The 25,422-nt window shown below is 34.6% G+C and overlaps 1 protein-coding gene across 4 annotated transcripts in view; it reads left to right on the forward strand.

The window, feature by feature from the left end:
* Positions 1-24,447, forward strand: part of TSC22D2 (TSC22 domain family member 2) — a 49,347-nt gene extending 24,900 nt beyond the window's left edge. For 2 of the 4 annotated variants that reach the window (XR_010343471.1, XR_010343472.1), the window contains 2 exons: positions 2,247-2,403; positions 21,074-21,126. Coding sequence is in view for 1 of the 4 variants with exons in the window: in XM_012437110.3 (XP_012292533.2) it covers positions 21,074-21,125; positions 22,371-22,631 (313 nt within the window). In the remaining 3 variants the exon portion in view is untranslated. Of the gene's footprint in view, positions 1-2,246; positions 2,404-21,073; positions 21,127-22,370 lie in introns of those variants that run through there. The other 2 variants (XM_012437110.3, XR_010343473.1) reach the window with 2 other exon arrangements.
* The last annotated feature ends 975 nt before the right edge of the window (positions 24,448-25,422 follow it).

The raw sequence follows: 25,422 nt of genomic DNA on the forward strand, positions 1-25,422 counted from the left end.
TAATATTAGCACAGTTTTCTCATTAAATTTTTATTATTAGGAAGAATTCTAATTTTAAATAAATTTTGAAGAATATCTGGTTAATCTAACGCTGTTCATCTGTCACCACTTTAGTTACCCAATTTCATTTCAGATTTTTAGTAAGGATGTCCCACATGTTGGAATTTAATGATTTAAACTCTTGAAATATGACCCTGTACTTGGTAACAACTAATTTTGAAAATACATGCTTAGGAAACTTTTGATATATAAGTTTTGTATTTTCTAAAATGTATACAGCTCTTAAGTCCTGAATTTACCATACATTTGTGTCATGTACACTTTTCTATAAGTTTCATAGTAAAATATCTGCTTCATGTGACTGGTTTAATTTCAACTTCCAAAAAGACTTTCCAAGCATTTACCAAAACAAGACTTTTTTGTCAGCAAGCCCTTTAACAAAGGGTTAAACAGTTGGCCTTTTAAATAACCATTTCATCAAAGCCTTGCAGACAAGCAGATTTACCAGCGTTGTAGATAAGTATTTCAGGAAGTATTTACTAAATATGACTGCATATTTGTCCCATAAAAAATAAATCTTCAAAAGATTTTAAAAATTATTATAGTATTTTGGCTGATAGGAGATAAGAGTTTTATTAAAACTTTCTAAAAACATTTGGTAATACATTAATGAAATGACCACAACTTTACTGTTTATCCTCATAAATATGGATTTTTGCCTTCACCAGGTGATTACATTATAAGGCTGTGCTTTGACAGAAGACAAAATAAAGTTGTATGATTTATATTGAAGTCAAATGTGTTGTGAGATTACATTTGGAAAGATTATATTGGAAAAATTGGAGTAGTTTTTCAGGCTCTGTGAGAGACTTAAGTGACCATGTCTAATAGAAAAGTTCCATTGAATGTTAAAAATCTGTAACAGCATGACCCAACCTGTACATTTGGGTCAAGTATCTTTTGAGATAGCTGCAGAGTTTCCTTTACAATGCTGTCTTTGAGTTTTCTATAGCTTTGTGTGTATTGATCATCCTCAATAAGGGCCTTTTTCTTTCCCCCTTCCCCTTTGCCCCTTTATAGTGTTTTATTGAGGGGGTTAATTTAGGCAAAACTGTGCCCACAAATCTATGGGTTTCCTTTTCCGTGGGTTACTGACAACTAAAAATCTAAACGTACATTCTTATCAGACAAAAAATGTTATTAATGATATTATTCTTCAGGGATTAAAATAGATGCGCAATTGAAAGCTTTCTGGTAAAGTTTAATAAATTTAGAACGCTATTTTTAATGTAGTGATTTTTGCCATTATTAAATCTTCCTCCAGTTTTCTTCCATGCTCATATACAGATGAGCAATAGGGACCACTGTTACATAGGATACATTATTATGCCAGTTACATAAAGCACATAATAAAATTTAATTCTTGCCATTATGTTGTCTATTTTCAAAATCAGAAGTAGTAGAGACAGATGAAGATTTAGATATAAAAATGTAATTCTGTCTTATGCCCTTAAATGACAGTATGGATTGTTACTCATCCAGCCACTCGTGCTATAAGTCTAGAAACTCAGCGAGGCGTGGTGGCTCAGGCCTGTACTCCCAGCACTTTGGAAGGCTGAGGTGGGCAGATCACAAAGTCAGGAGATCGAGACCATTCTGGCTAACATGGTGAAACCCCATATTTACTAAAAACACACACACACACACACAAATTAGCTGGGCGTATTGGCATGCACCTGTAATCCCAAGCTATTCGCGAGGCTGAGGCAGGAGAATCACTTGAACCTAGGAGGCGGAGGTTGCAGTGAGCCGAAATCGCTCCACTGCACTCCAGCCTGGGTGACAGAGCGAGACTCCCTCTCAAAAAAAAAAATAAATAAATAAGATTTAAAAAAAATAACTCACATACATGGATATGGACCAAACAATAGAACTCTAATACCATTCTACAGGACCACAGAGCTGTCTGTATCAGGTTATGGTGTTAAATCATAATTTCTGAATCATCTTAAACCTTTAATTGGTTCCATTTCTACTTTACTCTTTACTAACAAGTATCCTGATGGCCTGAAAATCCGTGTTGAAATTTAAAGTTTGAATTTTCCATATCAAATATGAAATTTATTTTACATTTTTTTAAGTACAAAATATCAGTTGTATAATCATGGTAAAACATAAAATTTTGCTATAAAAGATTTTTAAAGGCTATTTGATTAAAACACTTATTTACTTAAACTCTTTGCTAGAATTTTTTTTAGAATTCAGCATCGGAGGAGGAATGTGACATAATAATGATCGAAAGCCGAAAGTTTAAAAGTTGTGATGCCCTCACATGGTTGGAGGGTTATTCTAGCTTCTAAGGACTGAATGTTGTCCACAAGAGTGTCATCAGGTCATAAATTGGTAAGACTTAATGGCTTAGATTTTATGTATTATACCTGATGTTATTGTATTGAGATGAATATTTATGAACCAAATGAGCACATTGTGTAAGAGTGTAGTATTAAATATAAGTTACAACTTGGAATTTTAAATATTTGGAGTATGTAAGCCTTTCAAAGTCTCTTGAGGCTGGAGGCCATATCTTTGCAGTGGTGTTTAGTAAATACATCAATTTAAAAAAAGAAAGTGAAATCCTGAATTATAATAAGATTATTAAAATATTGCTATTGCATCTGCTGTAGATGCCTACAGTATAGTGAAGAACCCCAAATTCTTTCCAGACATTATACCAGGAGATATTTGAGAAATAATATATTCATCTTTTCTTCAAAAAAAATCAGTTTTCTTAATATATAGCTTAATTTTATTGCTTTGGGGGATTTTATTTTCTTAGTAAAAGACATGTTTCCTCTAAATGTCTAAAATAAAGCCAAGAAAATTTTTTTAATTCTTACATTGAAAATACCTAAGAAGCCAATATCACATGAAAATAATACATTAGGCTGGGTGCGGTGGCTCACACCTATAATCCCAGCACTTTGGGAGGCTGAGGTGGGTGGATCACCTAACATCAGGAGTTCGTGAACAACCTGGCTAACATGGTGAAACCTGTCTCTACTAAAAATACAAAAATTAGCCAGGCATGGTGGCAGGTGCCTGTAATCCCAGCTACTCGGGAGGCTGAGGCAGAAGAATCACTTGAAACCGGGAGGTGGAGGTTGCAGTGAGCCAAGATCACATCACTGCACTCCAGCCTGGGCAACAGAGCAAGACTCTGTCTCAAAAAAAAAAAAAGAAAAAGAAAATGATATATTAGAAGTCATTGCACATTTTTTATAGACCCTGAAAATTAATTTTCTCTCAGAATTGTATTCTCCTTAGAAAAAAAAAAATACTTTATTTTGTGTTCTTTCTTATTTTGCTTTGTTTTACACAGCTGTATTTTGTAGGGGGACCATTGGAGGGTTAGAATTTAGCTCAGGATAAGACCTTATACCTTTTAATCTGAAAATCATCATATTTTGCAAATGGAGAAAAGGAGGGTGGATTATTTGTCCAAGGTCATATAATTGTAAAATTAATATTTTCATTAAAGTGTGGTATACATATCCTGCATGTCAGTCAAGAATTATTTAAAATTATTTATTTTCCGAAAAAGCCAGAAGGTATGGGTTTGATATCAACTAAACAGGCCACTATATATATTCCAACTTTATCCTTAACTAGAGATATGATATTTTATCCCTTGCCCATTTTTCCTTTTGAATAACATTCTAAATTGTTTCTGATACAGTATTTCATGACTTCATTACATTCTATAAGCTTAAGTCCCTTAAACCAGTGATTGCAATCAATTGTAGTCTGGAAGGAATTACAACAAACTAATTATCTTTTATTCCATGTACTTTTAAATTTTCTTTATTTTCTATAATCTACATAACTTTGATGATCAGGAAAATAATTTCTAATTTCTCTAGCATAGGATATCCATATTTAGTAGTCAGTGGCTGGGGTTCAAGAGATCATGAACCATGTGGAATTTGGGGTAGAATTTTTTTATGTTCACTTTTCTGTGAAAGGTTCAGAGCATTTGTCAGATTTTTTTTTTTTCCAGAGATTTCTAGTGACAGTTTTGTGTCTAAAGGACAATCCTTGTTAGACACCTAAGTATGACTTGTGAAAGAAATTTCTAATGAGAACATTGGTCCTATGACTCTCACTGATGTTTGTTCAATGCTGGATTATTCTAAATGCCCATTAGACTGATGGGACAAATCAGAGCCAAGCCACATTTAGCTTAGGAATTTCATTCTGTCAGTGTCTTTGCTCAATTGTCAGTTGGATTTTTCTTCAGAGTAGTTGTGTTTTGGCTACTGAGTGTCAGGCACTGTGCTGAATATTTTCGGCACATTATCTCATTTAATTTTCACAAGTTATATACTAGTAGACATTATCAATATCCTCAGTCTACAGAGAAGAAAATTGAAAACTTAGGGAAGTTAAGTAACTTGCTCAAGTCACATAGCCATCGAGTGGTGGAACTAGAATTCAAATCTTACTGGAACCTGAGTATCAGTATGCTGGTATGCAGAGTAATCTCTAAAAACTCAAAGGATAAGATAAAGGAGAATTTTATATTGTTTGAAGATGGGAATTCATAAATTTGATTTATCTTGAACTTAACTAGCAATGGGTCATTCTCCATTACAAAATTACCTTTTAAAGTGTTTGCCGAAAAATGTTGGCGGTTGCTTAAAAGTCAATATTAATTACATTAAAAAATAAATTCTTTTCAGATTTAATGCTTATGATTATAAGCAAATATATGGGTATTTTGGTATTTTTTTAGAAAAGTCTTAGTACTTATTAGAATAGTATAAGTATCCTTAGGAACTCATTCTTTAATATTTAGGATTTATACAGAAAACACTAGGAAGCATTAATTAAAAAGCAGCTATGAGTTGCAAATATTTCTTGGGATAATGAGATACATTGCATGTAAAACCCATATTAAGTGCTATGTGACAGTTTCCATTAGAATTTAGTTGTGAATAATTCTATTGAGAAACCACTTTTTGGCCCATTTTTAAAGCATTTATCAGGCAGATTTTTTTTTGATACATAAGGTTTTTTGGTTTTGTTTTCTTTAGTACTGAATTTGTCAATACACTTTTTGTTGGTTTAATTTTACTCACAGAGGAGCTCCAAACCTTATAACAGCCTTTTCCCTATTTTTAAGTATTCATAATGAAAGGTTGAATCTGCAGTAATAGTACTGCTTAAAACCGTAAGAATTTGTTTACTCCTGAGGGATGTTGAAACAGTCTACAGATCAAACATAAACTGTTTCTTTAGCACCATGGTTAAAAATGCACAAACAACTTGATAGGTCATAAGAGTATGAGAATTCTATTTAAAAGTATTTTTTTGAATAATAGATTTGTACCCCAACTTCTATGGTAGTGATACGTTTGCCTTTTCAAAAAAACTGGGAAGTTTGGAAAATAGAATAAGAATAATCATACCTAATGCAAGTTTTAAACACAATTACTGTCTTAGTGTTTGCATATTTCCAGACTTGGAATATATATACATATTAATAGTTGCAATCATGGTAGATAAGTAGATTTTCAATAGTTTTTAAACTATTTAATTAAAACTAAAGCTAATACTGATATGTGATAGGCTTTGAATTTTGAACTGATACTTGATATTTTGACAACTGTGATAACATTCCCTCCTGTTTTTCCTTCTACCTCTCTGGTTGTTTCTTCTCAGACCCTTTGGCAGGCCTTCCCTTCTGTCTTTTCTTTTAAATATTATTGGAGGCTGGGCATGGTGGCTCATGTCTGTAATCCCAGCACTTTGGGAGGTTGAGGTGGGAAGATCACTTGAGCCTAGGAGCTTAAGACCAGCCTGGACAGCACAGGGAGACCCTATCTCTACTGAAATAATTTGTTGGGTCTGGTGGTACACAACCTGTGGTCTCAGCTACTTGGGAGGCTGAGGTGGGAGGATTGCTTGGGCCTGAGAGGTCAAGGCTGTAGTGAGCCATGATCACACCACTGCACTCCAGCCTAGGCAACAGTGAGACTCATTCTCAAAAAATAAATAAATAAAGGAGTCCTCAGAATGTTGTCTTCTTACATTCTTCATCAGGAAAAGAGCATATAGATGGCTTCTGTGCACATAGCATCTTTATGCTATAGGAAGTAACCTGTATGCTCTAAGGTACTCAGCCCTGTTACTTCCAGCCTAGGCATCTCTCCTTACATTCAAACTTCCCTGCTCTCTCATAGCCAGTTAATCACAAAGTACTGCATGTCTGCCTCCTGAGTGTTTTGCCAGCCTATCCATCTCTTGTCTGCATTCAAGGCACTATCCTTTCTTATGTGAAAATGCAACAACCTTCTGACTAGTCCTTGTCATTTGAGTTTCCTAATGTGGCTAATTGCACCTACTGTTCTTTTTACTTGAAACATTTCTTTGTACCTGTCTTTTTCTTCTCTAACCAACTGTAGCACTTCCTTTACTAATTCTTTCCTGATCCAAGAGCTTTAGTATGTGCCCCCATAACACCCTCTAGAATCTTGCTCTTAGCACTTATCACACTTTCATCTTGTATATCTCCTGCACTAACTGTAAACTCACAAACTCTGGAATTATGTTTATTTGACGTTGTATCCCCAGTGTCTGACAAACATTTAAGTCCCTTTGGGATGTAGCATCACAAAATTTGGTATCTGAAAACAATGTTAGAAATTATTGTATACAATTAGAGGCAAGAATCAAATATAGAAACCACATTATCTAACTCCTAAGTCAGTGTTTCTTGTATATTTCATGACATTTAGATTTTGACCACTGTAAATTATTACTGCAAGTTATAGGTAATACAGTAAGTGTTTACCATGTGCCAGATACTTATGCATTATCTCACTGAATCCCAGTACCTGGTCCTATTATTTATTGTCCTTTGGGGAGGCTAAATATTAGCTTATCTAAAATCATATGTCAGTTTTGGTGCAGTGACTCAGACCTATAATCCCAGCACTTTGAGAGTCCAAGGCAGAGGAGGATTGCTTCATGCCAGGAGTTCAGGAGCAGCTTGGGTAAGCCTATCTCTACCCTCAAAAAAGATAAATTAGCTAGACATGATGGCACATGTCTGTAATCCCACTGAGGTGGAAGAATCACTTGAATCCAGGAGTTTAAGGCAGCAGAGAGCTATGATGGTCCCCTTGCACTCCAGCCTGGAAGACAGCAAGACTATATGTTATAAAATAAAATAAGATGAGAACTCTGATTCAAACTTGGGTACAACTCCAGAACTAATGCCCTTTTATTTAATACCACCTCTCAGAATTTATTTTCTGAGTTTGAATTATGAAACTGAGTTAGAAGGGAATATAGTGGTCATTTATTCTAACCACTTGTGCTATAATTGGATCATGTCTACAGTGTTCCTTCCAAGTTGTCATCTAGCCTCTTAACACCTCCAGTGATGTCTTACTTTTGCATCCTGGTCTCTTTTTTTTCCATTGTATGTTTAAACTGCCCATAAACCCTTTCTGTAAAACAGAGAATCTTAAAATGTGAAACAGAAAAATCAGATGATTGCCATCACTTAAAGCATATATAAGCTGCACTAAAAAGTCTATGGAAGCATTGAAACTGGGTACATCCTCTAGTTATTTCTGTATTTTCATAGCTGCCATAATCAAAAATGTGGTTTCCAATTCATGGCCATAAGTCACTGGTTTTAAAGTTCTTTTTCAAAAATGAATAAGTAGACATTGCTTAATATCTTAGCACAAGGATGTTTCTGTACTTCCTTTTGATTCTAGTGATGATATAAGGACTTCATGGGAAACCTTTATATGTGACCTGATCCACCAATATAAAAAGAGTGAAATGAAATTGAATTTCTTCAGACTCCTGGATCTAGTTTACATAGAACTTTCATTTATTCATGAGTCATGCTTAAAGGCATGGTAGTTTGAATTGTCTTTTTTATCTGACCACAACTCTTTAGGTTCTTTTACTTCTTCCCTTTAGACTTTAATTTTGATTGACTGAAGAGTGAGATTCATCAGCTGAGAGAACCCATAAATAGATATTTATGAGGCATGATTATACAATCAAGCTTTTCACCAGTTTTACAAATAGTTCCTTCTTAAATGCATGATTCTAATGTAAAAAAGTCTCTGTCAAGGTTTTTAAGATCATTAAGAGTTTTTAACATCCACTTTATTATCCATGAAGTCTTCTATGATTTAGTTATCACCATGATTGGTACCATGGAGTTGCCAGGTTTCACTGGCCGTGGCAGCAGTAACCTGGAAATTCATAAAGCCTAGCCCTATTCTGTTCCTCAAACTTAAAACCATTTCTCCATTTACATCAGTTGCCTATATCATATAGAAACTGCTGCAGTTTTCTTCTTTCTCAGTGGGTAACAACCAAATGCAAGGAACATCAAAAACCTACCTTTATTAGGGAGAAAAAAATTCTCAAGGTTTGCCCATATTTTACTGTGTTCCAGCGACACCCTTTAGTTTCTAATAGTTTAAATAGCTGGGTTAATTTCTTAGATCTTTATCCTGGCTTGATTAGCCCAATATATAACATCTGTTTATACCAAGCTTATAAAATATAATTAGATAATATATTGTAAGTTGTATTCCATTTTTTTCTTCAAGTAATATGTTTACTATCAATTATATGCAGAGTTGTGTTATAATAAGTAGACCCTAGAAATGGACAGTTTCTGCTTTTAAGGTTTAATGCTAGAGGAGCATTTGATAAAGACAAAAAATTATTTATGGACGAATCAGAGATGTGGAGCCTGTTGCCAAGAAAGGAAGAAGGCTAAGAAAAATGTAGGTGGAGCGTTCCATCTCAAGTGACAGTCTTATCTCTGGAATCCTAATTGATTTAACAGATTTCAGGTCATGATCTAAGTGTAGAATTCATCATAAAAGATTTCACACAAACTATTGTAAAATTCTGTTATTCACCACGTCCAAATTATTAGAATTATTACCTGTAAGAATTCAAGGACGTGAATCTAGACTGAATGATAAAAACTTGGCTGTTAAATTTTTTGTCTCTGAAAATATGCCTACTTGATTACAGTTTTGCTTGAGTGAAAAAAAACTAATTACTCTTTAGATTTTATAGTAGTGCTATTTTTTTACTTTACACCAGAATCCCTTTTTGAATAAGGTAATTCTAAAACGGTGATTCTCAGCTAGGGTAATAATTTGTTTAAAAGCAAAACAACACTTTATCTTACTTTTCTTACTTGCTTTTAGTAATATTTATTGTTGAATTTTCATATAAGACTACTGAAGGAAGACTTGGGATATTTTTAGTTAAATACCCTTTTTGGAACTTTTTATTTGAATTAAATTAGTTATATTTCAGTGGCCTTTGTAAAAATTTCCCACAGTAAGTTATTTTACTCTAAATAATGAAATATCAAGATCCCAAAGATCCATAAGAACGTTATTAATGTTCAATCCACAAGAATCCTATGTTTAATAAGCCCTGTAAATGTAAATCTCAAGTCAAACAATTTTTATTAACATATATTTTTTGGCTGCATTAAGTCTTTGACATTTAACTAATTGAATAAAAAATTCAGCTAAATTTATTAAGGCATAACTAGGATTTTGTTATTTTGGGTGAAACAAAAATATAAAACCTATTTCTTAATACTAATTATAATTGATTTTTATTCATGTTTCACTGCCTCAGGAGGTTAACTCTTATTTAATTTCCCAAGATACACCGGGAAAGTAGACCTTATAAAGTGTCAAAGTCCAAATTGATCCAAATGATAAAAGGAACTAATTGGGTTGTTGTTAAGTGTGTACGTTGTAAAGTCTCTCATAATCCTTATAGCAGTCCTTTAAGGTATGTACAGCTCTATCCCATTTTATAGTTGAGGAAACTAGTTTTCAGTATGTTAACTTGCTAGGATCATCCCACTAGTAAGTGAGTGGAGTTTGGATTAAAAGTCAGCTAGCTTAATTCTAAAGCCTGTCCTTTTAAGCTATTTTATTATCTGTGAATTCAGCTTTTTGCATAGGCAACTGCTGAGCAAGAAGCTATCTTGCATCCCAGAATGTCTGACCCCAGAATGAAGCAGAGAACAAAAAGTACTTCAGACAAGAGACAGTAAACTGAAACATAGACAACTTTAATTCTTCAGGGCCTATATTCATTGTTGCCTTTATGTTTATTGAAGGTGAAAAAAAATTATTGGCTGGGTGCAGTGGCTCATACCTATAATTCCAACACTTTGGGAGGCCAAGGCAGGAGGATTGCTTGAGCCCGGAAGTTTGAAACCAGTATGGGCAACAGAGTGAGACCTGCCTCTACAAACAACATTTTTAAAAAAGAAAGATGTAATTATTTGCTCAAACCCAAGCCACTATAATTTTTTAAAAATCCCAAATGCAAAACATTCATTGATTTATTAAAAATACTAGGCTTTCCCCCACCCCCAATATATATTCTGTTCATTTCATTATGGAATGATAACCATGCTTCGAGCTCGCCCTTTAGTCTAAATGAGAATCAAGCAACTGCCTCTTTAAAAACCCCATGAGGCCGAGTGTGGTGACTCACACCAGCACTTTGGGAGGCTGAGGTTGGTGAATCACCTGAGGTCAGGAGTTCCAAGACCACCCTGACCAACAAGGTGAAACCTCGTCTCTGCTAAAAATACAAAAATTAGCCAGGCGTGGTGGCAGGCACCTGTAGTCCCAGCTACTCAGGAGGCTGAGAAAGGAGAATTGCTTGAACCCAAGGTTGCCATGAGCCAAGATTGCACCACTGCACTCCAGCCTGGGTGAGGGAGTGAGACTTTGTCTCAACAACAACAACAAATCCCATGATATTCTTCTGTGTTTAGCCCTATTTTGAAATGGTTCCTTGAAAACCTTTATTTATTACTGTACTTGGACTTTGGGGGACAGATTTGGAAACTAGTTAATAACCCTGGAGCAAATTCTAATCATAAAATCCTAGTGACTAGTGTAATACAATTTTATTTTGTCAAATATATTGTCCATAGAATTATGCTTTTTCTAGAAAGCTATTTTAACATTTCTGCACTTTCAAGAAATGGGCATAAAGAAAAGAAATGGGCAAAATTAAGATGAGCAAAAATTACATGCTTTTCTTTGGTATTTGGCTTTTGGTATATAAATAAACCAGAGGGGATAGTCTCCTTTTTACTTTAGTCAAGCCTCATTGTAGAAATGGAATTGAGAAGATAAGGCGTCTAAACAAGAATGACTTTAGTAGAAAGAAATAATATGTAGAATGCTTGAGAAAGAGGAGGCAAATGTGAGGCCATTAGATGAAAGGAATTGGTAGTATTCCTAAGAATAGTTTCTTCCCAAGCCCGTCTTTTTCCATGACTCTTGACATGTTAGTGTTCTCCAGTGTTTTGGCCCCACTTGTCCTTTCATTGTTTAAGCAAGTTTGTCTTCTCCTGTGGTTTGAGTTGCCTACCTCATTCTTACAACTCTCAAATCTGGACTTCTAAGCCAGAGATTACACTGGAGTTCTCAATACCTATTTCCAGCAGCCTTCTTTCTGTATTTCTCCAGTAGGATCTACATTTCACATATCTCAAAATTCAGTAGCCCCAAGTAAAACTTAAATTTATTTTCTCATCTTTATTTGCAGGTTCCTCTACCACTCACTCCCCACCCCACTTCATCCTCCACAAAATCTAGCTGCCTTTCTGTAATACACCAACCAACTCCTAGTTGCTCCAAGAATAAAGCCACAGGCATCCTTACCATTTTCTTTGTCACAGATAGTCCTTTCCTTTATCGTATCACTGATCTCCCAATATTCTGTGTGCTTCAGTTGAAACTTCAAATATTTTCTAATCCCTCTCACCCTTTTTTTCCTCTGAGTTACCAATGTACATCTAAGTCTAGGTAACTGTCAGTCTTATACTGTTTTTCCAGTCTCCAAGAAATAATTTAAAGTAGCAGGTACTATAGTGTCAAATTTTTAATTTAGGCTTACATCCCTTGGTATGTATTCTTCACTCCTCAATAATATGCTGTCATCAGATTAGCTTGTTGCTGCTGTGTAAACAGTAAAATGAAATCTCTTTCAAGAGAGCCTGCTCTAAATGTTAAGTACGTTAGTATGAGGGAAAATGCCACCCTCTTCATATCCCTTTCTTGTGCCCTTTCTTAGGTCTTACTCCGAGAAAGGAAATAATCTTTTTATCCTATCAAACCTTGCCTAATGTTAGTCTACTAAGAAATAATGATTTTGTCTAATAAGAAATAATGCTAGGTAGGGTGACTGGTTCCTGTAATCCTAGCTGCTCAGGAGGCTGAGGTGGGAGGATTGCTTTAGCCTAGTAGAGTTAGAGACCAACCTGGGCAACACAGTGAGGCCCTGTTTCTAAACAACAGATTTTAAAAATCAGCTGGGAATAGTGGTGCACACCTGTAGTTCCAGCTGCTCAGATGGCTGAGACTGAAGCAGGAGGATCACTTGAGCCCAGGAGTTTGAGGCTGCAGTGAGCCATGATCACGCCACCACACTCCAGCCTGGGCATCAGAGGAAGTTCCCATCTCTATAAAAACAACAACTAGCTAGCGCACAAAGTCAGATTATCGTAAATAAATGTAATTCCATATTCTTATATAAGTATTAACTTGAAGTAATAGGTAAACTTAGGTTATTTGGAATATTTGGACTGTAATAGTGAAACTGCTGTGCAAATTTTACTCTTGTATCAGTCTTTAATTTTTCCAGACTAAATTCTTATCTCTTACATTTTGAATGTTATAATAGATTTTTAGGTCAGCTAGTTTTAAAATGGCTCTACAAGAAAAAGTAATTATATCAGAATTTTACTACCATATATTAAAATGATACCCCCAAAACAGCATAACTTGGATATGTTAAAGAGATCTGGAAAAAGAAGATAATGTTTATTTTAATCTTTTATATATATTTTGGGGGATACATTTTTAATATAACATTTTTATTATGTAAGTTTACAAACATTTTGTATTATAGATGTTAACCACAAATTTTTACCATTTGCTTACCAGACTTACTTTGAATAACAGAAATCACTGCACTGGGAGCTATAAACATTATTTACACCATAGTCATAGATATAAATTATATGAATCCTAAACAAAGAAACAGGATTTTTGCAAATCACAAATATCACTTACGTTGATCATTGTTTTGTTTGTTGAATATAGTACCTTATCTGGCAGAATGAAATAGTTCCTAGAGAAAATGGAGTTGGCACCTCTTCCCTCCTTTCTCCCTTTCCTATTTTCTGTCATTACTTTTCCTGTCTGCCATTTGTTCATGTTTGGAGTTTACACTGTACAAGATAACTACTTCATGAGTTATTTTTATTTTGGAACATGTTTTTCATTGTTCTTCAAGATGTAGTAAAAGTACTCTTGCTTTTATCTCTGTCCCACATCTGCCTGCCTTCCCAAACAGCCACTTTCTTAATGTACGTATATCCTTCCACACACTTTCTTAATGTGTGTATATCCTTCTTTATGTGTATATAAGCAAATCAGTGTTTATTATCTTCCTTCATGTAAATGATAATATATTGTGCACACATCTGTACCTTTTCTTTTAAAGATCTCCAGAATACATTGTTTCCATCTCAGGACTTATAAAAGTATCTTGATGGTTTTTTAATAGATGCATACTATTTAATTGAATGGATGGCTATGCAATGATTCATTTAACCAAAAGTGTTGCTGTTATAAACAGTGTTGTAATGAGTAGTCTTGTTAAATACATTATTTGCTATGTATATAAAATATCTAGAGGATAAATTCCCAGATACATGATTGCTGGCTCAAAGAGTGAATAATTAAGGGAAGGTTGGGAGAGAAGAGAGGGAAAGGGATAGAAGTCTGTTTTGGAAAATACTATTACATTACAGTTTTAATTTGTATTTTTATTTTATGAGTCAGATGTTGAGTATTTTTTCATGTCTTTCTTGTGAATGTTCAATGTGAATTCTCCCCATTTTTCTATTGGGCATCTGGTCTTGCAGATTTCTAGAAGTACTTTATTTATATTTTAGGAAAATTATTAGAGACTTTTTGATTTAAAAAAAAGTTAGGCATGCAGTTACATAGTCTTCTCCGACTCCAAAGTATTAAAGAAATTCTAATTAAATGGGTTTCTTTAAAGTTCTTAGTATAGATGATATGACTGACTCTAGACAAAGGGGGGTCAAAGGTAGGATGACGGACTTTATATAGATTGCATACTTTTTAATCTGCGATTTACTGGCTAGGAATTTGACTAAAATTAACAAGATAAATATAAAATATGCTGAGGGCATTGGTGAACAAGGTTTTTGTAGAAGATGCTAACAATAAAAATCATTATATAAATATTTAACTGGGTTTTTAATAGTTCCTTGGGAAAAGCACTCATCACACTATTGCAGGACTGGCTACTTGAGAAAAGTAACCACACAGTTTTGTAAGTAGAAATTTTACCTGCTTGCTCAGGATGAATAATAGCTTTAAAATAACTTATTTTGTGTTACTGCTAATAATAATCTCTATGGGCCATTTTGGAGGGGTTTTTTTAAATCATGAAAGTAAACATTTTGTTTTGCAATGGTAGAACTGATGGTCAGTAATTAGAATAACATTTTGAGTTTTCAGTTTATTATTAACTTCACCTAACTTTTATTCTTAACCATAGAGATTTGCATTCAGCCAGAGATTGTCTACATGAATTTTATTTATTTAGGCCCTTTTGAAAGGAAAATTGTTACTTGTTCTTAAATAAGCTATAAATATTTTTTTAGTCCCCTCTTACAGAAGAGTGGTGGATTTTTAAAATTATATTTAACCTCACAAGCTTGCTGAACTGTAAATTCATTTGTAATCAGTGAGTTGCATTTTTTAAATTTTCTTTCTAGAAAACAAAACCTGCATTTGTTAGAGAAGACGCAAAATGTTACCCAGGTTAGAATTAATGCATTTTAGTAGTAATGATGCTATTTTGGGAGATGGGAGTGGGTGGAATAAAGGTTATAGATGATTTACTAGAAACAGTATATGATTCCTGAGGCTCCCCAAGAAAGGTATAGCTTCCTTCTACTTGTGAATTTCTGAAGAATCAGTTTTAGTTGGTTTGGGCAAGGGGGCTTGAGCATGAAATATGCAGATTTACCAACTCAAAGGAGTTCATATTACAAAAGATTTGATTCTGTAATTTGGAGAGTTCTTTTAGTGCATTTATAGTTGTGATTGTAACTCAATGCAAAGTGAGAAGGGTCTTTGAGTAAAGCAAGGCATTTTTTAATTTATTTTTTGCAGTATTCTAATTAAAGATACATAAAATTTTTAAGACATCTTCAGCTTTCTAACAAACCAGAAGAACATTTTCGTTCTTGGCAGTTAGGTAAACTGTATCAGCTATATAAAGCACAAGTGCCTTTTTAAGAGGTTCCCTCCTTTATTCGCAGAACTGAACCTCTTCTAGGAATTTGCCAGATAAGATAAATGGCATATTCTGAGCATGGTTTAATCTTTGGATTCTTGCTTATGGTTTCACAACTTTACATTTGTTACTTAAAGTGCTCTTAATAATATACATAACTCTGGATTTATTTTGGGTCACTAGAGATTATTTTTTCACAGTCTTACTATTATGGAAGAAAATACATGTGTTTTGACATTACATCCAAGTTTGAATCCTGTTCCTAGTATTGTGTCTTTGAGCAAGTTACTTGACCTCAGTTTCCTCAACTGTAAAATGAGAATGTTGCTCAGGCTTGTTGTAAGGACTCAGTAAGATAATGTGTGCCTGTTCTAAAATAGACAATCATTAAGTGTTCTTTTTCTCTACCTTGTTGATTTGTTAATTAGCATTTATATCAAGGGGAAGACAGAAAGACAAAGTAGTCAAACTCTGTCCATTTTGTAAAAGAGAAGTAGTCATCTAATTTTTCTAAAGACAGGTCTGGATCTGTCACCCAGGCTGGAGTACAGTAATGAACCCCAAACTCCTGGGGTCAAGCAATCTTCTCATGCAGCCTCCTGAGTAACTAGGACCACAGGCTTTTAATTTTTTTTTTTTTTTTTTTTTAAGAAATGGGTTCTCACAATGTTGCCCTGGCTGAATTTTTTTATTTTAAATAAGTAGCCATGATGTCTCTGTCCACATTACTACAGATAAATAAAAAATTTGGTTTCTCGTAGATTTTTAAAAATATGAGATCAAGGCTAGGCGAGACAGCTCAACCTGTAATCCTGGCACTTTAAGAGGCTGAGATGGGCGGATCACCTGAGGTCAAGAATTCAAGACCAGCCTGACCAACGTGCAGAAACCCCATCTCTACTAAAAATACAAAATTAGCCAGGTGTGGTGGTGCATGCTGTAATCCCCACTACTCAGGAGGCTGAGGCAGGAGAATCGCTTGAACCCGGGAGGTGGAGGTTGCCATGAGCTGAGATCGCACCATTGCACTCCAGCCTGGGCAACAAGAGGGAAACTCCATCTCAAAAAAAAATCAAGTTAGATTACCTTTAGTGATTTTAACTTGTGAAGTTGGAAATTCTTCATCTGTCCTCTTGCTTTCTCAGTAACATTGCAAGTGATCTCATGGTAAGAGAAAGGAGACCTAAAAGGAAAAGCTGTGGTGGGGAGCCCATTAGGGTCAATTAAAAGATGAACAGCATGGAAAGCCACCCTGTCTTACTGTAGCATTGATACTTTGAGTTTTACTTTTCTGTGAGTGTAATTATAATTAGCTTTATTTAAACACTAAATTTGAGCTCATTTAGTTGTTTTGGAGCAGCAATTCCAATAAATAAGTATTTTCTTATAGAAGTCTTTCTTACTTTCCACATCTCTGTATTTCTGTTCATTCTCTCCATATCCACAATTTTTAATGCATCTATAAATGCCAACAAAGGTTTGATTTTTATTGAAAGAATGAATCGTAGTAAATAGAAAGTTTATTTTTAAAAATTACCTTTTGACTTTAGCAATTACAGTTTACCCTAATAGTTTGACTGTATATACATATACACACTAATCTGAAATACATGATTTATTTATACTACCACCATTACAGGGTTATCGGGTTTATATACTTTGTGCTGGGAGTAAAGACAGCACTTAAGCTCTTCTTAGGGAGCTTAAGTTTGGAAACTGGTTAACTATCAAAATATAATGTGCTGAATGTAATAATTAAAAAGAAAAGGTATAGTATTATAACATTAGGTGGAGGAAGGAAATCATTGATTCTGCTTCAGTTGATCTTTTTCCTTTTAAGAGAGTCAAATCTCACTATGACCACTTTGAACATAATAGAAAACATCTGATAACCTCATTGAACCAATGTTTTTAAACCATATTCTGGGATCTTAAAATATCTTATTTGCTTAAGACTACCATATTGGTATCTTCACTGTAAACCTGGCTGTTTAAAGCAGTGGTTCTCAAACTTTAGTTTCTGTCTGAATTGCCTGGAGAGTTTGTTAAAATAGATTACGGGCCCCGCCCCAAGAGTAATTAATTCTGGGGTATGTCCAAATATTTACATTTCTAACACGTTTCTGGGTGATGCTAATGCTTCTGGTTCAGGGATTACACTTTGAGAACTGATTTATCTGAGGTCAAAAAATTGTAATGCCTTTCTCATATGAACCATTAATTGTTTCAGATCTAATTAACAATTAATCACCATTAATTGTTTCGAATCTAATACTAATTTCAGTATACATTGAGTTACTGTGTGCCAAGCACTGGATTCACTTACTCGAAAAGCTGAAGAAGTTATGGAACTTCCCTCAAGGAGCTCAATCTAATAGGATCAACAGTGGTAGTATTATAATACTCAAAGTAATCACTGTCTGTATTGAGTGCTCAGTGTGCCAAGTACTATGCTGAGCATTAAACTCATTTGAACCTCACAAATGGCATATAATCCTTATTTTAGATAAAAAACCTGAGGTCTAGAAAGGTTAAATAATTTCCCAAGAGTTCATACAGCAAGTATATGGAGGAGCCAGAATTTGCTATTCTGCCTTTTTGCGCTGTAAAAAATTTGTGAAGATTGGTAGACCCCAGAAAGGATGGAGTAATTGGCTCTACCTCAGAAAATCAAACAGCATCACAGAAGAGATAGCACTAGAGCATCTTAAAGGACAGGTGTAAGATAGCCAGATGAATTAGAACTGTGAGCATTTCCAGATGAGGGAGCACTTTCTGCAAAGCCAAGGAAACTCAAGAGAATATATGTTCCACAGACTGCAAATAGTTATATAAGACCATAACACAATAGGTAGATAGATGAGGAAAACAGACTGTATAAGGCAGAGGTCAAAGTCATAAAGAATTTTATATATCAGGCTAAGAAGTTTTAAAAATAGAATTAGGCTTCTTAATGTTTCCTCCTATAATTTTCATCTGTAAACCAGCAGTTCTCAAAGCATGGTCAAACAGTAGATTCCACATCATCTGGGAACTTGTTAGAAATGCAGAGTCATGGTTCCACCTCATGCCTACTGAATCAGAAACTCTGAGGTGGAGCCCAGCAATCTGTGTTTTAACAAGACCTCCAGATGATTCTGATGCATGCTAAAGTTTGAGACCACTGCAGTGGGTTATAGAATTCTTATATAATAGCCTTCAAGACAGTTAAAGGTCACTATAGTGATTAGTAATTATATTTGACATTGATTTATTCTGTTAGAGTACAACACCTAACAGTTGAAATATTAATATCTTTTAAGGGATACATCATCATAATCTATTTTTACCTTGCAAACCTGTTTCTTCTGTTGTCATAAAAAAGGTCTTAGGACAAGAATTTGTTAGCTTAGCATTCAAAGAATAGCATGCTAATTATTCTTAGCTATGGGAATGATTTTAAAACTTGCTGCCTGATTTTAATTATCAAAAAAAAAAAAACCCAGCAAACCCTTTTTTGAGGGTTTTGGGGTTTTGTTTTCTACTGCTTGTTAGTCTATAAAACTGGTATTGTAGTTAGCATTTAAAGTATGCTATTTAAACCAAATGCGTTGAAGGAATCAAATGATTTAAGTCATGAAATGACTTAAGTAATTCGGTCTTTCCTTGCCATGTAAATAAAAATACAGAAAGTATATTTTTGAGATTCTCAAGCAAACTAATCTAAATGCCTGTCACTGTCTTTTTTGCCAAAATGTGTTTAGTATTTGTGGTGAATATATCTACATGGTATCTGGCACTGAAGTACACACTAAAGCCTTGTGGTTTACATAGTGGTTGTATAGTTTATAGTTACATATAGTCATACTTTGCACAGCTCACTACAGTCATTTAAAGCCCAGCACATATAAAGTATTTGTTAATGATCCATAATCCTTTTTAGATATTAGATATACAAAACCTCTTTTCATCTTAGAAATAGTAGCAGCAAGAAGTGAAGGTAGTATGCTGTAATTAATGTGGTTAATGCTCAAATAAACAAACTTTAGTGCTCCATGTAATGATTCAGGGTTTCAAGGATTTAGAAGTGGAAAGTTCATTAAGGCATTGACATCAACCCCTTTGTTTTACAGATGGGGAAATTGATATCCAGGTAAATTAAATAGGTGATTTGCTGATGGTCATATAGGAATTGAATAGCAGAACCAGGATTATAACCAGTTCTACTTGGATTGCAACATAAAAGGCACAACTACATAGGACAGAGTATTTCTGAGCCTCAATCTGATAAAACATTGTGGGTCCACACCATCTAAAGTAAAGTAGTCTCCAGGTATTTTAGCACTGAAATCTTCTGAGGTGGAGTATACTTTATGAAAAGTATTTAGTAACATATAAAAATTATTTTTTGTATTGATACAATAAGCTAAAATTTCAGATTTTTCTTTACAAGAGTAATTTTAAAACCTAATAACTGTTTTTTAAATAAAATTTAAAAAAAGAAAAAGATAAATTCCAGCTGTTCGTACTACTTAATACATGATAGAATATAAACCACCAAAGAGGACAAGAGCCTCACAAGAGCCTTCTGTGTTATTATCATACAATTGCTAAGGTGGTATTTGAACTTGGGATGTGCTTACAGGCTAGATAACTTTTCAGTTATTGCCAGGAAAAACTGATCTAAACCCACATACCTTATTGGGTGATTTTTGCCAGCAAGTAACCTATAATCAAAGACTTGTAGGTTGGCCAGCATGTTGAGTTTGTTTTTTGTTTTTTGTTTTTGAGATGGAGTTTTGCTCTTGTTGCCCAGACTGGATTGCAATGGTGTGATCCCAGCTCACTGCAACCTCCGCCTCCTGGATTCAAGCGATTCTTCTCCCTCAGCTTCCCGAGTAGCTGGGATTACAGGCGCCTGCCACCACGTCCAGCTAATTTTTTTATATTTTTGGTACAGACAGGGTTTCACCATGTTGGCCAGGCTGGTCTCAATCTCCTGGCCTCAAGTGATATGCCCGCCTCGGCCTCCCAAAGTGCTGGGATTACAAGCGTGAGCTACGGCACTCAGCCAAATGTTGAGTTTCCTGTTAACCAATCCTGCCCAAAAGCTCTATGAATCATTTTTAGAAGCCATTAAATTTTTTTTTAAACTAGATGTTAAAGTATAAAACTTACAGCAGAAAAGTCTTATTAAGAGCAGGGACTAGAAAAAAAAAGTCAAGCCATCATCTGAATTTTACATTGGAATTTTTACATGAAATGCAATTAGAATATATAGTTGGTTAGTGAAGAAGTTTAAGAGATACGGAGAAGGCACTGCCCATTTAAAATGTGTCCTTTTAAAAACCACTAAACAGGAGAAAGTCTTAATAGAATTGGGAGTTTTAAAGTAGCACAAGTATATCACAGGCAAGTTAGAAATTTTGGCACTTCAAAGGACTTGTAGAAGTCATCTATTTACTGAGACCCTCATTTTAGAAATGAGAGCTTTTGAGTACTGAAATTGTCAGAACAGACTTAATAAGCTATTTTAAATTACTATATTTGGTTTTAAGTGAAACACAAATGTCTTTTACATTCTTTTAAGAGTTGGAAGGGAGGTAAAATTTTTTAGAATAATTTAATAACATACTCTAATTTTTTCCAGTGCATCTGGGGGAGGTGTTGTAGCCATTGACAACAAAATAGAACAAGCAATGGTAAGTAAAAGTTTACAGTTTTCCCATTTCATAGATTGTTGGTTGTATGGAACACTTAGCTTTTATCAATTTTAGAAAACAATTTGTTTAAACCAAAGATTACCAAGTCATGTTTTTTGATAATGAGATTTAGTTGAAGATGCTAGAACATTGAGAATGTTTAGTCTAGAAATACCAATTGAGTAAATATTTCTCCTAGTTGAACATCTCACATTTCATTATAATTGATAAGGGCTATTGGTGCAGGGGCATACATAAAGACAGTATGTTCCCCAAATATTTCAGCATTGAAAATACTTTAGAGCAAAAAGAGTATTAAAGCAAAAATACCTAGAGGTCTGATTCAAGTAGGCTGTAAGTAAGCTATGAGTAGACCAGGCACAGTGCTTTGTCTGTAATCCCAGCACTTGAGCTGAGATGGGAGGATCACTTGAGGCCAGGAGTTTGAGACCAACCTGGGCAACATAGCAAGACCCCTGTCTCTACAAAAAAAGTTGGGTTTTTTGGTTCATTTTGATACATAGTCTCGCTCTGTCGCCCAGGCTGAAGTACAGTGGCACAACCTTGACTCACTGCCACTTCCGCCTCCCACATTCAAGTGATTCTCCTGCCTCAGCTTTCAGTAGCTGGGACCACAAGCACACACCACCACAACTGGCTAATTTTTGTATTTTTAGTAGAGACTGTGTTTCACTATGTTGGCCATGCTGGTCTCAAACTTCTGACCTCAGGTGATCTACCCATCTTGGCCTCCCTAAGTGCTGTGATTACAGGCATGAGACCTTACAGGACTGTTAGTCTCAAAATATATTTTTTTAATCCTAAAATTTTAAAGTCTGAAATTACAGGTCACTTTATCTCTAAAGCAGTAATACGATTAGTTAACATCAGACAGCTTTCCGTTGGAATATTGTTCTTTGTTCTCTTGATCTACCATTTTAAGCATGTGATTTTAAACTTTTTTTTTTTAATTCTAAGCTTATAGTTGACAATTTAGGTAGCTAGTATTTTTTGGAAATCGTCCCAAACTTTGAAAAGATTAAATTCTGGGCTTACTGCTGTAATTGGCAACTGGATTTTTTCCAACCCATCTTCCATAGGCCCAGTCAAGATGAAGCAGAAACCCTAAAGGCAAGAGCAGGAAAACTAACATAAAAACTTATAAGACACCAAGTAGGCCAGAACCAGATAGCACCACCTTTACCTTTTCATTCTTTTTGACATTCCTAATTTTGTTTTTCACAGGATCTGGTGAAAAGCCATTTGATGTATGCAGTAAGAGAAGAAGTGGAAGTTTTAAAGGAACAAATAAAAGAATTAGTTGAAAGAAACTCTTTACTTGAACGAGAAAATGCACTGTTAAAATCTCTTTCAAACAATGATCAATTATCCCAACTCCCAACCCAACAGGCCAATCCTGGTAGCACTTCTCAACAGCAAGCAGTGATAGCACAGCCTCCGCAGCCAACGCAACCTCCACAGCAGCCGAATGTCTCCTCAGCATAAAGCTTTCTTAAGCCTCATTAAGAAAAAAACTGAAAGCAATCTATCCTTGTGTGCCACTGGTGTTCTTTCCACTTTATACGAAAGCAAGTAGCCATGCTTTGGTTGTGTGTTTGGCCTTTTCAGTATTAGACAATCATTCTACAAGAGCTTTTCCTCTCTCTGAGATGTCATGCAGCGCTGTTGATGTCCAGTTCTATGTCACCAGTACACAAGGAGAATAATAGATGGGGTTTATTAAAGCGAGCAAAGTCTGCATTTTACCTGGTGCGCATGAGTGGGGTCTTTAAGAGTTTTGGTGGCTCTCCCATGTTTCCTATTACCCATGGATTTACCCTGAGCCTTCCTATCACATTATAAATAACAGTTCATCTAAAGAGCCACTTTTCTTTCAGTATCAGTAACATTTGCCTACATAGGTTTTCATTTATTTGTGTTTTATTTATTACAGGGCTGCTATTTTCATAATGTACATGAACAATGTCACAGAAGTTTTTTAATTTTTTTGAATATAAGTATCAGTAAAGGAAGTGAAAGACAGGATTGCATTTAATAGATAAAACGTTTAGGCAATAATTGAACAAAAGAATCCTGGCATATTTCTAACACTAATGGCAATTTACTTTTGGTATTTATTTTCAGTAGTAAAGACCCAGCTTGAATGTAAATTTTGTATAGTGTAAGTATGAAGAACATTAGTGCAACTGTACAGGTAGTCACCAGTTATTGTGATATAATAAATAATTGGGCTATTTTGATGAAGAAAACTTTGTTCATTTGTTTCTACTTTCTAAGAGAGAAATTGCCACGATTCCTCTGCTTTTCAACATTTCGTATGACTTTTTTTTTCGGGTGGGAATAAAAAGCTGTGAAATTGTTCAACCTACTTTGTAACCAAAGAAGCAAAGCTGTGTAATGGAGTTTGGTTTTTTTTTTTTTTATAATGCACATTCTTTATGTATTTTTATTTAGTGTTTTCTCAGTCACAATTTTCTTTGCTGTCTAGCATGATCTGCATGACCTATAATCTTTGAACCACTTTCGTACCTCATGTTTTTATCCAGCACTCTTATTGTAATATGTACTAGTCTGTGAACAATGTCAAATAAAAGAGAACGAACAGGTAGTTTGGTGGAGCTGAGCTAGTGTACAATACACTAGTTGTAAAAAAAAAAAAAAAAAGTGAGCCATCTTTTGTTCATTTAAAATGGTGTTTTGAATTTCGTATGCAGAAAACGTTTTGTTACATTGCAGATTTTAATGTATTTAATAAATGGAACATGCAGATTAAGTGCAGTGTATACTGAGTATTTAAATTAAAATGTACATTTCATAAATACAGCTTCAAAAGAAAGCATCATTTTGTGTATACTAACACATTAAGTGTATGTCAGAAATTGATGTATAAATATATATTTTAACACATTTTCTGAAATTAAACTGCAGTTTTGTTGAAATATTTGGCTCTATATGTGTTCAAAATTTGACTAGATTTGTATTTTCACAATTCAAAATATCCCTTAAAGATCTGTTATTAATGACTTACTGATAGTTCTTAAATTTTCAAAGTAAAACAATTTAAAGAATGCAAGAATAGTGAGCAATATTTGTACTCAATATTCATATTATGTTAGTGATACTTAAGTAGGAAATCCTTGTCTACCAAACTTTTACTTGAATTCAGAAAGGTGCCTGTAGAAATTAACATGTGCTGCATCTGTAGCCAGCTAGCTAATCAGTTAATGAGAGCCAATCTCCTTGTTAAAAGACGTGTTCATTTGAAATAAAAATTAGCCACAAACAAGAGGCATAAAATTGGGATGTACATGAGATTGCCAAATATTTTCTATTGTAGATGTGCTGCAGGACATTGAACAAATGTTAATGAATAACATTAGAAATAATTAAAGGAACTAAGTACATAGGCTTGAATAAGCAACCCTAAGGATGTGTGGTAGCTTCCCAGTAGAACTGCTACAGGTGAGATAATGGAATGTGAAACTTCACTGTTGGACTGAATTAACCAAAAAGGTTTGCTGGTTGTGCCCCTCCAGTGCTAACTGTGATATGTGATATTTAATACAGGTGGAGAAAAACTAGTCTTAGAGTTGAGATTTTTGTGAAAATAGATTCCATTTTGATTCTGGGGCTGGAAAAACACTACAAACAAAGTAATAGTCTCCAAGGAAATGAATAATGTGTTAAGGTTTAAAATAGTAACAGCAGTTATTACTTTTATATTAAAAACAATAGAAAAGGAGAGAAAACATGAGTAGTTCACAGAAGAGATAAATGGCAGTTTCTAAAGGTTCAACCTCTAGTAACCTAAGAAATGCAAATTAATATTTTCAATGAATTGTAATAAGTGTTCTAAGAAGCAGGAGTTAATGCAGAAGGACAGGCTTTCCTGTGTACTTTCAGAAAGTAATTTGGCAATATGTATCAAGAGCCTTAAATCATAAGCTTTTCAGTGTAATGACATGAGAAGATACTCAACTTAGGGTGCATTGTTCAAAAATGCAAAATTATTGTAGTGCCTGCCCTCTGCTTTCCCATCATCCCCTCCTTCCCTCAAAATCCAAACTATCCCTACTGTCAACCGTTACCCTAGCTGATTGTTTAGGATCTTAAGTAACTTCCAGTTCAGCCTTAGAGATTTAGAGTCTCCTGCTCCAAATAGCTGTAAATATTAACTGATTGAGATCCCAGTTTGGAGGCACAGTCTTACAGGAATGCCATCTAATTCTCTCAGTGTAATGTCCACAGACCAAGGTCCCATATAAGCTTTTCTGTT

The sequence above is a fragment of the Aotus nancymaae genome, unplaced genomic scaffold, assembly GCF_030222135.1.
Source record: "Aotus nancymaae isolate 86718 unplaced genomic scaffold, 86718_ANA_hifiasm-v0.15.2.pri h1tg000019l, whole genome shotgun sequence".
In the NCBI taxonomy this organism is placed as follows: Eukaryota; Metazoa; Chordata; class Mammalia; order Primates; family Aotidae; genus Aotus; species Aotus nancymaae.